At 41.0% G+C, this 12,261-nt stretch overlaps 1 protein-coding gene across 1 annotated transcript in view; it reads right to left on the bottom strand.

Annotated features, from left to right (window-relative positions):
* Nucleotides 1-4,905: 4,905 nt before the first annotated feature.
* The window catches only part of GTF2B (general transcription factor IIB), a 39,131-nt gene continuing 31,775 nt past the window's right edge, over nucleotides 4,906-12,261 (bottom strand). The window contains exons 4-7 of the mRNA XM_032155443.2: nucleotides 12,089-12,235; nucleotides 11,831-11,960; nucleotides 9,163-9,444; nucleotides 4,906-5,320 (exon numbers count right to left, since the gene is read on the bottom strand). Coding sequence (XP_032011334.1) covers nucleotides 5,187-5,320; nucleotides 9,163-9,444; nucleotides 11,831-11,960; nucleotides 12,089-12,235 — 693 coding nt within the window. The 3' untranslated portion in view covers nucleotides 4,906-5,186. The remainder of the gene's footprint in view (nucleotides 5,321-9,162; nucleotides 9,445-11,830; nucleotides 11,961-12,088; nucleotides 12,236-12,261) is intronic.

Below are 12,261 nucleotides of genomic sequence, written 5' to 3'. Positions count from 1 at the left end.
ACATCCTCTGCAGCACCTGTTGTTTCCTGACTTTTTAATGATGGCCATTCTAACTGGTGTGAGATGGTATCTCACTGTGGTTTTGATTTGCATTTGTCTGATGGTCAGTGATGATGAGCATTTTTTCATATGTTTCTTGGCTGCATAAATGTTTTCTTTTGAGAAGTGTCTGTTCATGTCCTTTGCCCACTTTTTGATGAGGTTGTTTTTTTCTTGTAAATTTGTTTGAGTTCATTGTAGATTCTGGATATTAGCCCTTTGTCAGATGAGTAGGTTGCAAAAATTTTCTCCCATTTTGTAGGTTGCCTGTTCACTCTGATGGTAGTTTCTTCTGCTGTGCAGAAGCTCTTTAGTTTAATTAGATCCCATTTGTCAATTTTGGCTTTTGTTGCCATTGCTTTTGGTGTTTTAGACATGAAGTCCTTGCCCACGCCTATGTCCTGAATGGTATTGCCTAGGTTTTCTTGTAGGATTTTAATGGTTTTAGGTCTAACATTTAAGTCTTTAATCCATCTTAAATTAATTTTTGTATAAGGTGTAAGGAAGGGATCCAGTTTCAGCTTTCTACATGTGGCTAGCCAGTTTTCCCAGCACCATTTATTGAATAGGGAATCCTTTCCCCATTTCTTGTTTTTGTCAGGTTTGTCAAAGATGAGATAGTTGTAGATATGCGGCATTATTTCTGAGGGCTCTGTTCTGTTCCATTGATCTATGTCTCTGTTGTGGTACCAGTACCATGCTGTTTTGGTTACTGTAGCCTTGTAGTATAGTTTGAAGTCAGGTAGCGTGATGCCTCCAGCTTTGTTCTTTTGGCTTAGGATTGACTTGGTGATGCGGGCTCTTTTTTGGTTCCATATGAACTTTAAAGTAGTTTTTTCCAATTCTGTGAAGAAAGTCATTGGCAGCTTGATGGGGATGGCATTGAATCTATAAATTACCTTGGGCAGTATGGCCATTTTCACGATATTGATTCTTCCAACCCATGAGCATGGAATGTTCTTCCATTTGTTTGTATCCTCTTTGATTTCATTGAGCAGTGGTTTGTAGTTCTCCTTGAAGAGGTCCTTCACATCCCTCGTAAGTTGGATTCCTAGGTATTTTATTCTCTTTGAAGCAATTGTGAATGGGAGTTCACTCATGATTTGGCTGTTTGTCTGTGATTGGTTTACAAGAATGCTTGTGATTTTTGTACATTAATTTTGTATCCTGAGACTTTGCTGAAGTTGCTAATCAGCTTAAGGAGATTTTGGGCTGAGACAGTGGGATTTTCTAGATATACAATCATGTCATCTGCAAACAGGGACAATTTGACTTCCTCTTTTCCTAATTGAATACCCTTTATTTCCTTCTCCTGCCTGATTGCCCTGGCCAGAACTTCCAGCACTATGTTGAATAGGAGCGGTGAGAGAGGGCATCCCTGTCTTGTGCCAGTTTTCAAAGGGAATGCTTCCAGTTTTTGCCCATTCAGTATGATATTGGCTGTGGGCTTGTCATAGCTAGCTATTATTTTAAGATACGTCCCATCAATACCTAATTTATTGAGTTTTTAGCATGAGGGGTTGTTGAATTTTGTCAAAGGCCTTTTCTGCATCTATTGAGATAATCATGTGGTTTTTGTCTTTGGTTCTGTTTATATGCTGGATTACATTTATTGATTTGCATATCTTTTTTTTTTTTTTTTTTTTTTTTGAGATGGAGTCTTGCTCTTTCCCCCAGGCTGGAGTGCAGTGGCGCGATCTCGGCTCACTGCAAGCTCCGCCTCCTGGGTTCACGCCATTCTCCTGCCTCAGCCTCCCGAGTAGCTGGGACTACAGGCGCCTGCCGCCGCACCCGGCTAATTTTTTTTTTTGTATTTTTAGTAGAGACGGGGTTTTCACCGTGTTAGCCAGGATGGTCTCGATCTCCTGACCTCGTGATCCGCCCGTCTCGGCCTCCCAAAGTGCTGGGATTACAGGCGTGAGCCACAGCGCCCGGCCGATTTGCATATCTTGAACCAGCCTTGCATCCCAGGGATGAAGCCTACTTGATCATGGTGGATAAGCTTTTTGATGTGCTGCTGGATTCAGTTTGCCAGTATTTTATTGAGGATTTTTGCATCAATGTTCATCAAGGATATTGGTCTGAAATTCTCTTTTTTGGTTATGTCTCTGCCAGGCTTTGGTATCAGGACGATGCTGGCCTCATAAAATGTGTTAGGGAGGATTCCCTCTTTTTCTATTGATTGGAATAGTCTCAGAAGGAATGGGACCAGTTCCTCCTTGTACCTCTGGTAGAATTCGGCTGTGAATCCATCAGGTCCTGGACTCTTTTTGGTTGGTAAGCTATTGATTATTGCCACAATTTCAGAGCCTGTTATTGATCTATTCAGAGATTCAACTTCTTCCTGGTTTAGTCTTGGGAGGGTGTATTTGTCGAGGAATTTATCCATTTCTTCTAGATTTTCTAGTTTATTTGCATAGAAGTGTTTGTAGTATTCTCTGATGGTAGATGGCTTATGGAGGATTTTTAAAAACTAGCATTTTAATTCCTTTAGTTTCAAAAAATGCCTACAATGCAAGCCTCATTCTCAAAACAAAAACAAAAAACAAAAAAACAGTCCAAACATACCCTCTGACCCCAGATTAATCTTCAAAATCAATTCTCCTGATCCAAACTTTACAAATGTATAGACAGCAAAAAAAAAAGAGACCACTTTGTTGACACATGAATAGCAAGGGCTAGATTTTTCGTTTCCCTTTATCTGAATTTTTCTAGCTACCTAATAAATACATCTTTTTAACCAGAAAAATGAACAGACTAAACAAGTCATATTACATCTTAATCAGATATGCTGAAAAAAATGTGGGCCAGGCACGGTAGCTCATGCCTGTAATTAGTGTTTTGGGAGGCTTAAGTGGGAGGATTACTTGAGGCCAGGAGTTTCAGACCAGCCTGAGCAACATAGTGAGACATGTCTCTACAAAGAAAGAAAAAATTAGCTGGGTATGGTGTCCTGCACCTGTAGTTTCAGCTACTTGGGAAGCTGAGGAGGATCAGTTCACCCCGAGTTTGAGGTTACAGTGAGATATGATCATGCCACTGCACTCCAGGTTGGGTGACAAAGTGAGAGCCTTTCTCTTAAGCACAGCAGGAAGCTGAAATGAAAAAAAAAAAAAGTACTGGGAGGCTGAGGCAGAATAGCTTGAACCCGAGAGGCAGAGGTTGCAGTGAGACAAGATCCTGTCACTGCACTCCTGCCTGGGCTACAGAGACCCCGTCTCACAAAAAAAAAAAAAGAAAAGAAAAAACCCACCAAAATGCTGGTTATTTCCGGGTGACTTATTTATGTGTTTTCCTAATTTTCTGTAATGTGTAGGTACTGACCTTTACTAAGTGCAGAAATAACCTTTGATAACTGCAGTGGTCACTGAATGGGGAGCTTTGTGGCTAGTCACTAGAACCTGGGGAACACTAGAGAGCACCCCTGTTCCTTAGTCCGTATGTGGAGATGTGTGATAACTAGGGATCAAAGATGGTATCCAGAAGGGAGATACAGACTGAAGCTTCCTTCTTCCTAGGTCTTACGCTGGGTGGGACAGGTTCTCCCTGACTGGATTATTTTTCCGGTGTTCTCCCCCAGCTCTGAGCAATACTGGGGGAGTGTCCTATGTTTTGTTCAAGGGAGAAACACCACTTGTCTTCATGGTGCCGATACTTGTACCCACTCCATGGTCAGCAGAATGGCAGTGGAGGTCTGCTCTTGGGAAAGTCCCTCTATGAACCACAGTCTGACCCTGCCCACCAGGCCACAACAGGAGATTGTCTTTCTAGTCTAGTGCTAACCTCTTTTCAGATGTTTCAGAACCATGACACCTGTTTCCAGAGCAGTGCAGTTAATAGTGGTGTTGTCTAGTATGAATTCAAGTCCCCTGTAAAAACTACCTGATCAAAGAGCAAAATGTTGCTAGTCTTCTCTTACAATGAGTAGAAGTCAAATGACCCTAAATCAATCATTGTTCCTTAAAGAGTGATAGGCAAAACATCTAACACATCACAATCAATCACATAAAGGATGCTAGTTAAAAACAACTACTGGACAATCCCGGACCCAGTAATCTTCATTTAAAGTGCTCTTTAGGCCAGGTGGCTCACGCCTCTAATCCCAGCACTGTAGGAGGCCAAGGCGGGTGGATCACTTGAGGTCAGGAGTTCTAAACCAGGCTGGCCAACATGGCGAAACCCTGTCTCTACTAAAAATACAAAAAAAAATTAGCTGGGCGTAGTAGTGGGCACCTGTAATCCCAGCTACTCAGGAGGCTGAGGCAGGAGAATCACTTGAACCCTGGAAGTGGGGTGGAGGTTGTAGTGAGCTGAGATTGTGCCACTGGACTCCAGCCTAGGCAACAGAGCAAGACTCTGTATCAAAAAATAAATAATAAATAAATGAAATGCTCTTTAGCCTATGAGTACACCAGTAAGCCTAACAAAGAAGAAAAAAGAAAGAACCAGGGATATGCAGATTCTACAACATAAGATTTTAACACCCAAAAATTAAAATCTGTTGCTCTACTGCTGCTATTAATTTACCAGCATCATCTTCTCTGCGCAGTAAACTCACTGAGAAAACCACATACTTACAACATTTTAATGTCTCTCAAGCTGGTGCCTTTCAAGGTCTAAGCTCATCACTTCTTAATAATATACAAATTAATAAATCTCATACACATCCTTTCAAACTGGAAACTAAATATGATGTTGATGTTAACAATGGTTCTCAAAAGCTTTTGCTCTTTCCATGAATTTATTAAAATTAAAAACTATGTATACATAAGTAATGGAAATAACATCTATCAGCTTTATTAGCTGCAATGATTTGCATTATTTGTAATTATGTATCATAAGTTACATGTAACATACAACAAAAACTTTAGTTTTGAAAAATGTTTTATTCAAGAATTACATAATTTCAAATATCTTCCAAAATACAGTTTCCTAGATTGCTACAAAAGAAATTTGGTAAGAAATTTAAATCATTAAATATGCTTCACTAGTATATACATACAGAATGCCAAGCAATAGTATTCAGCCCTGGAATGCGTACCATGTCTTTCGTTTTTCCTCATGAAAGGCTCAACCCAGCATTATGTATAGGCTATGTACAATAGGCAAAGTTCTGTATTCAAGAATTTGACGTTAGCTGCCTCAATTTATAGCTGTGGTAGTTTGTCCACTGGGGTGTCAAATTTGAAGTCTGTAGGAAACAGATCTGGGGCTCGAGGATAGATAAGTCTATAGGACTGTCTGATTGTAACATCAGCAACACCAGCAATATCTCCAATTTCTAAAAGACAAAAATCGAAACATTAACCATCATTTCCATCCTACCTCCTTTCTACTACCTGCATTGTAATTTGTGAGATATGATAGTATAAAGTGCCAAACTTAACAAAATCAGAAGTGATTTCTAAAAACTGATAACAGAAATACATACTAAAAGGTAGAAAGTGGGAGCTAGGCCGGGCGCAGTGGCTCACGCCTGTAATCCCAGCACTTTGGGAGGCCGAGGTGGGCAGATCAGCAGGTCAGGAGATCGAGACCATCCTGGCCAACATGGTGAAACCCCATCTCTACTAAAAATACAAAAAATTAGCCAGGCATGGTGGCACGCGCCTGTAGTCCCAGCTACTCAGGAGGCTGAGGCGGGAGAATCGCCTGAACCCGGGAGGAGGAGGTTGCAGTGAGCCGAGATTGCGCCACTGCACTCCAGCCTGGTGATAGGGCAAGATTCCATCTCTAAATAAATTAATAAACGATGTTTAAAAATCCATTGTAATAAAGCATTCATAATACTTCACCAAATATTGTCTCAAAAAAAAAAAAAAAGTGGGAGCTAAAATCAGTATCAAGCAACAATAAAAATGATTACTAGTAGTTACTACCTTACAGGGTTGTCAATGTTTTAAAGGGTTTAACTAACATAAAAGATATGAATAGTGTTCAGGTCTTAGTATTAGGAGTGTTATAATCTTATACCGGGTATCACATTTACAACTAACTGCTCCTTTTTCTTTATAAATCTTTCCGAGGATCACAAAAGTACTCCACAAATATATTCTTGTAAAGAAATTCCCTTTATATTTCTGTGTTTGAAGCTCCCATGCAAAATCTCCCCTAGCTAACTTCTGTTAAGGGGCCGTATTAAAAACAAAATGTGACACTATAAATATTGTTCTACAATCTTTTTTTCTACCTAATACATCAGAGATCAAACAGCTACTTATTATAGCATACGGAGATGTTTTTCACTGATACAAGCACATACTTAAATATTTTGAGCTCAAACGAACATTGTACAGAATCCTAATAGATCCACTTTAACTCTTTAAAGTCACTGTCCCTTTTTTCCTTTCAAAGTCATTAAAAGAAATACCAAAGGACTGCCACTACAATGTTTAGTTAAGTATTATGAATCCTTTATTAAAATGGATTTTTAAACATCATTTATTTATTTCGAGATGGAATCTTGCTCTGTCACCCAGGCTGGAGTGCAATGGCAAGATCTTGGCTCACTACAACCTCTGCCTCCCTGGTTCAAGCAATTCTCCTGTCTCAGCCTCCTGAGTAGCTGAGGCACCTGCCACCATGCCCAGCTAATTTCTGTATTTTTAGTAGAGGCAGGGTTTCACCATGCTGCCCAGGCTGGTCTCAAACTCCTCACCTAAGGTGATCCACCTGCCTCGGCCTCCCAAAGTGCTGGGATTACAGACATGAGCCACCATGCCTGGCCTAAACATCTTTTAATACAAATTCATTTTACTACCTTTTCAGTTGATTCAAATCAGTGAGGTTTTAGTGATTTTCACTGTGAATGCCTGCCATCATTGTACAATTAGCTAATTTTAAATTTCCGTATCTCACACTGCACTACATTATTCTACATCTAAATACCAATAAATGCCAACTATTTGAATGTCAACTGCCTGCTGTGCAGGGAAGAGAAAGACCTTACATTTGAAGAAGACTTTACATATAAAGCCAAAAAGCAGAAGGCAACAAGATTAATGTTTTCATGTTGTTCGTTAGAATAAACTTTACAACTAGGAATGTACCTCAAGGACAAACTGCGTAGCTGCAACTTCTCAATTTTACTAAAAGACTCAAAATTCCCTTAAAACGTGAGTGAAGGCCAAAGGGAATGGATAATGGCTCCTTCAAATAACTAATGATTGGCTTCCTTTCTCTAATTATTCCTATCATTTATTACTTTTTTCAACATATAGCCTAAGCTGAAGGCTGCTGTGAATAGAGTATTGCAAAGTTATTGAGGCCAGTAATTCGCTAACTCACTTTCTGTTTTTGTTTTTTGAGACAGTCCTGTTCTGTCGCCCAGACTGGAGTACAGTGGTGCAATCTAGGCTCACTGCAACCTCTGCCTCCCAGGTTCAAGAGATTCTCGTGTCTTCGCCTCCCGAGTAGCTGGGACTACAGGTGTGCACCACCATGCTGGGCTGATTTTTGTATTTTTAGTAGAGATGGGGTTTTGCCATGTTGGCGAGGCTGGTCTTGAACTCCTGGCCTCAAGCAATCCACTCACCTTGGCCTCCCAAAGTGCTGGGATTACACGGGTGAGCCACTGCACCCTGCCACCAACTTTTCTTTTTTTTTTTTTTTTGAAAAAGAGCCTCACTCCGTCAACCCAGGCTGGAGGGCAGTGGCATGATCTCAGCTCACTACAGCCTCTGCCTCCTGGGTTCAAGTGATTCTCCTGCCTCAGCCTCCCTACTAAATGGGATTACAGGTATGTGCCACCATACCCGACTAATTTTTTTGTATTTTTAGTAGAGACAGGGTTTTGCCATGTTGGCCAGGAGGCTGGTCACCGCACCTAGTTTATGAATTTCTTTACATGCATTTGTTCATAACTTCTGTAATCCTCAAAGACTTAGAAAGGAGTAGTCACTTCTAACTTTAAAAGGGAGTTAGTGGGCCATGTGTGGTGGCTTGCGCCTATAATCCCAGCACACTGGGAGGTGGAGGCTGGCGAATCACATGAGGCCAGGAGTTCGAGACAAGCCTGCCCAACTTGGTGAAACCCCATCTCTACTAAAACTACAAATATTAGCTGGGCATGGTGGCACGTGGCTATAGTCCCAGTTAGGAAGCTGAGGCATGAGAATAGCTTGTCCAGGAGATGGAGGTTGCAGTGAGCCGAGATTGTGCCACTGCACTCCAGCCTGGGCAACAGAGGGAGACTGTTTAAAAAAAAAAAAGGAAAAGAAAGAAATTCACTTAATACTTCTGGTGAAAGTTTTCCTACAACACTAAATTTAAACATGGCTTTAGATGGCTGAACTACTCACATCTACTTATTTCAGAATTTGTATTAAGAAACTGTAAAATACTGTGCAAAATGGGAAAAAACCAACCTTCACAGAATGTTAAAGGCATCAGCCAACACATATTTTACAGTGTGTCTATCTGTAGGATCCCATGCCAAGCAGTGAGAAACAAAGCATGCCTCCCTGAATCCTAAGATTCAAAAAGGTAAGTTTGGGGAGGAAAAGAGTATTCAAAATGATCAGGAGGAATATATTTAGGGAGAAAAAAGAACTTGTAAGAATAAAAGATGTACAAACTAAAATAATTCAAATGGGAAAAAATTAGGTTTGTTTACAGGGTTATGTCTCTGAACTTTTTTTTATGAGCTACTTAAAAGCAAAACATATTTTCTTAACGTTTTGATGTTGAGGAATGATGTCTTAAATGTGGGGTTTTGTTTTTTGTTTTTTTTTTTTTTTGAGATGGAGTCTTGCTCTGTTGCCCAGGCTGGAGTGCAATGGCATAATCTCGGCTCGCTGTAACCTCCACCTCCTGGGTTCAAGCAATTCTCCTGCCTCAGCCTCCTGAACAGCTGGGATTACAAGCCCCACCACCACACCCAGCTAATTTTTATATTTTTAGTAGAGATGGGGTTTCACCATGTTGATCAGGCTGGTCTCGAACCCCTGACCTTAGGTGATCCACCCGCCTTGGCCTTCCAAAGTGCTGAGATTATAGGCGTGAGCCCCCGCGCCTGGTCAAATGTGGGTTCTTGCTATTTACCTGGTTCAGACTTAAAATGGAAAAACAATCACATGCTGCAAATTTCAGTTTACTGCCACACTTCCTGATGACGAACCCTACCTTTTTGGGTCCTCTTTTCAGCTGATGCCTGTGAGGCCATGTAAATAGCTGCCGCTGCCACAGAGATGGGGCTCCTCCCGGGAACCAAGTCCAATTCCACAGCTTTACGGGCTATATGTGTAGCTGCCATCTGCACTTGTTTAGGAAGACAAAGGTTGGAACAGAACCTGGACATGAAGTCCCCAGTTGTAATCAAATCCACACTGGTTTCTAGCGCTTTCAAAATAAGTTTAAAACACCGACCAATTTCTTTCTTAGAAATTCGTGATACAGCACATATTTCTAAAAGAAAAAAAATTAATCAATTCACTTAAGCCATATAGTTCATCTTAAAATCTACCATTTCTAATTATAAACATAATATACATTCTAATTGTAAAACATTCAATCATACCTTAAAGATGAAATCCTAATCCCCTCAGTGATACTTCCCACAGAGGTAATTGCAAATTTCTAAATTAACTTTAATGTTCATCACACTTTTTTTTTTTTTTTTTTGAGACAGAGTCTCACTCTGTCGCCCAGGCTAAGGGCAGTGGCATGATCTCAGCTCACTGCAACCTCCACCTCCCAGGCTCATGTGATTCTCCTGCCTCAGCCTCCCGAGTAGCTGGGACTACAGGCGTGCACCACCACACCTGGCTAACTTTTGTATTTTTAGTAGAAACAGGGTTTCACCATGTTGGCCAGGCTTGTCCTCAGGTGATCCTCCTACCTCGGCCTCCCAAAGTGCTGAGATTACAGGCATGAGCCACTGCACCTGGCCTAATGTTCTTCACTCTTTAAATTTAGGGTTTTTTTGTTTTTTGAGATGAAGTTTCACTCTGTCGTCCAGACTGGAGTGCAGTGATGCCATCTCGGCTCACTGCAACCTCTGCCCCCTGGGTTCAAGCAATTCTCCTGCCTCCTGAGTAGCTGGGATTACAGGTGCCTGCCACCGCACCCGGCTAATTTTTTGTATTTTTAGTAGAGATGGGGTTTCACCATCTTGGCCAGGCTGGTCTTGAACTTCTAACCTCGTGATCTACCTGCCTCGGCCTCACAAAGTGCTGAGATTACCAGCGTGAGCCACCGTGCCTGGCTAAATTTAAGTCTTAATCTTTCAAAATATTAATTGCTCCAAAGATTAATTCATGCAACTAAATTTCTTTAAATGAAAAATTCTTTGATATTTATGTATTAATCTGTTGTAAGCAGTGTTACCAAGGAAGTGAAAGAAAATACTCAAGCTAAAGGGTGCCTCTTAGGCAACACAATGTCATGTGTACGTGAAATCCCTGCGATTATGGGCTGTAGCTCGATGAGATAAAATATTTGACCCTGTTATTCCCAGATGCAACCACCATACACCTTCAGAAGAAATTTAACAAAAGCTCTGTTTTAGTTATAAAAACAACAAAAAAGATGATGATAAAGGCCATCACCTCTTCACTTTTACATAAGAAAACATAAAAAATGAATACTCACTGTATGAAAAAAGGGTTAAGTATAGTCTTCAGCTAAACTGAGCTTTGGTAGTGGAAGTCAGTGAGCAACACTGAACAAATTATCACATATTCACATGTAACTGCAAACTAGATGAAAAATACCAGTTCTTAACTGAAGTGTAAAAGTGCAAACAATACACCTCAAGAGAAAAAACTTAACTGATAACTTTTTTTTTGTTTGTTTGAGATGAAGTCTCACTCTGTCACCCAGGCTGGAGTGTAGTGGCACGATCTTGGCTCACTGCAACCTCCGCCTCCCGGTTTCAAGTGATTCTTCTGCCTCAGCCTCTTGAGTAGCTGGGACTACAGGCATGCACCACCACACCTGGCTAATTTTTGTATTTTTAGTAGAGACGGGGTTTCACCATATTGGCGAGGCTGGTCTTGAACTCCCGATCTCGTGACCCAGCTGCCTCGGCCTCCCAAAGTGCTGGGATTACAGGTGTGGGTCACCATACCTGGCCTTCACTGATACTTTCTAAAGCTTGACTCCCTCATCTACAGAGACCGGTGCTAGAAATGGAAACTATTTTCATGAAACCAAATGTATAAATGGCCTACTTTGGTTTACGATTACAGGCCTTCTGAAAGCCCACAAAGTAACAGTCCATCAAAAGATCTCACTAGAAAAGAACGTAGTGGGCTTACATGGACTAAAATGAGTCTACATGGGAAAACAGCCTAAAAGAACATGCTATGAATTTGCTGTCAAGGAACAAAAATAAGTAGGCACTGGCAAATGATGCTCAAGTGGATTACTGTAGTCACAATAAAGATGACTTAGCTTCTAAGTGTCAAAGCTGCCTGACATTGGTCTGTTTCTTTAATATGATGTAGAAAATGCTATTTTAGGATGGGCACAGTGCCTCACGCCTGTTAATTCCAGCACTTTGGGAGGCCAAAGTGGGCAGATCACCTGAGGTCAGAAGTTCGAGACCAGCCTGGCCAACATGGCGAAACCCTGTCTCTACTAAAAATACAAAAGTTAGCCAGGTGTGGTGGCACGTGTCTGTAATCCCAGCTACTCAGGAGGCTGAGGCAGGAGTATAGCTTGAACCTGGGAGGCGGAGGATGCAGTGAGCCAAGATCGCGCCACTGCACTCCAGTCTGGGGGACAAAGTGAGACCCTGTCTCAAAAAAACAAACAAACAAACAAAACACAAAAAAAGCTAAAAACTTACCTTTAAATGTCCTAGGAACCCCTTCTTGTCTACAGGCAATATAGAGACAAGCAGAAGCTATGGCATCATTAGCTCTTCCCTTCAGGCTCTTCTGTTCATATACTTGCTTGAATAAATTATTCGTTCGATCCTTCAAAGCAGAGAAACTAAGTTTAACTCTACGTCATTTAATTAGCTGCAATATCAAAATTTCATGTGTTCATTAAATTATGCAAAGTCAATGCCAGAATGGCTTAAAGGAGACAGACAAGAACTTACAACTATATTTCGAGGTAGATTGATTCTGTCTGCCATGGTAGTGATTTCTTTGAATGCATTCATCATTGCCCGATCAGAACTGCTCATTGTTCTCCGATTCTGGTACTTAGAATTGCCAAATTCATCAAAACTTGCAGCTCCTGTGCCCTATAAAACAGTTTTGTAACTACGAA

Source organism: Hylobates moloch, unplaced genomic scaffold (assembly GCF_009828535.3).
Source record: "Hylobates moloch isolate HMO894 unplaced genomic scaffold, HMol_V3 SCAFFOLD_5, whole genome shotgun sequence".
NCBI classification, from domain to species: domain Eukaryota; kingdom Metazoa; phylum Chordata; class Mammalia; order Primates; family Hylobatidae; genus Hylobates; species Hylobates moloch.
Note: the sequence above shows the minus strand (reverse complement) of the source record. Positions and strands in the feature narration are given on the sequence as shown.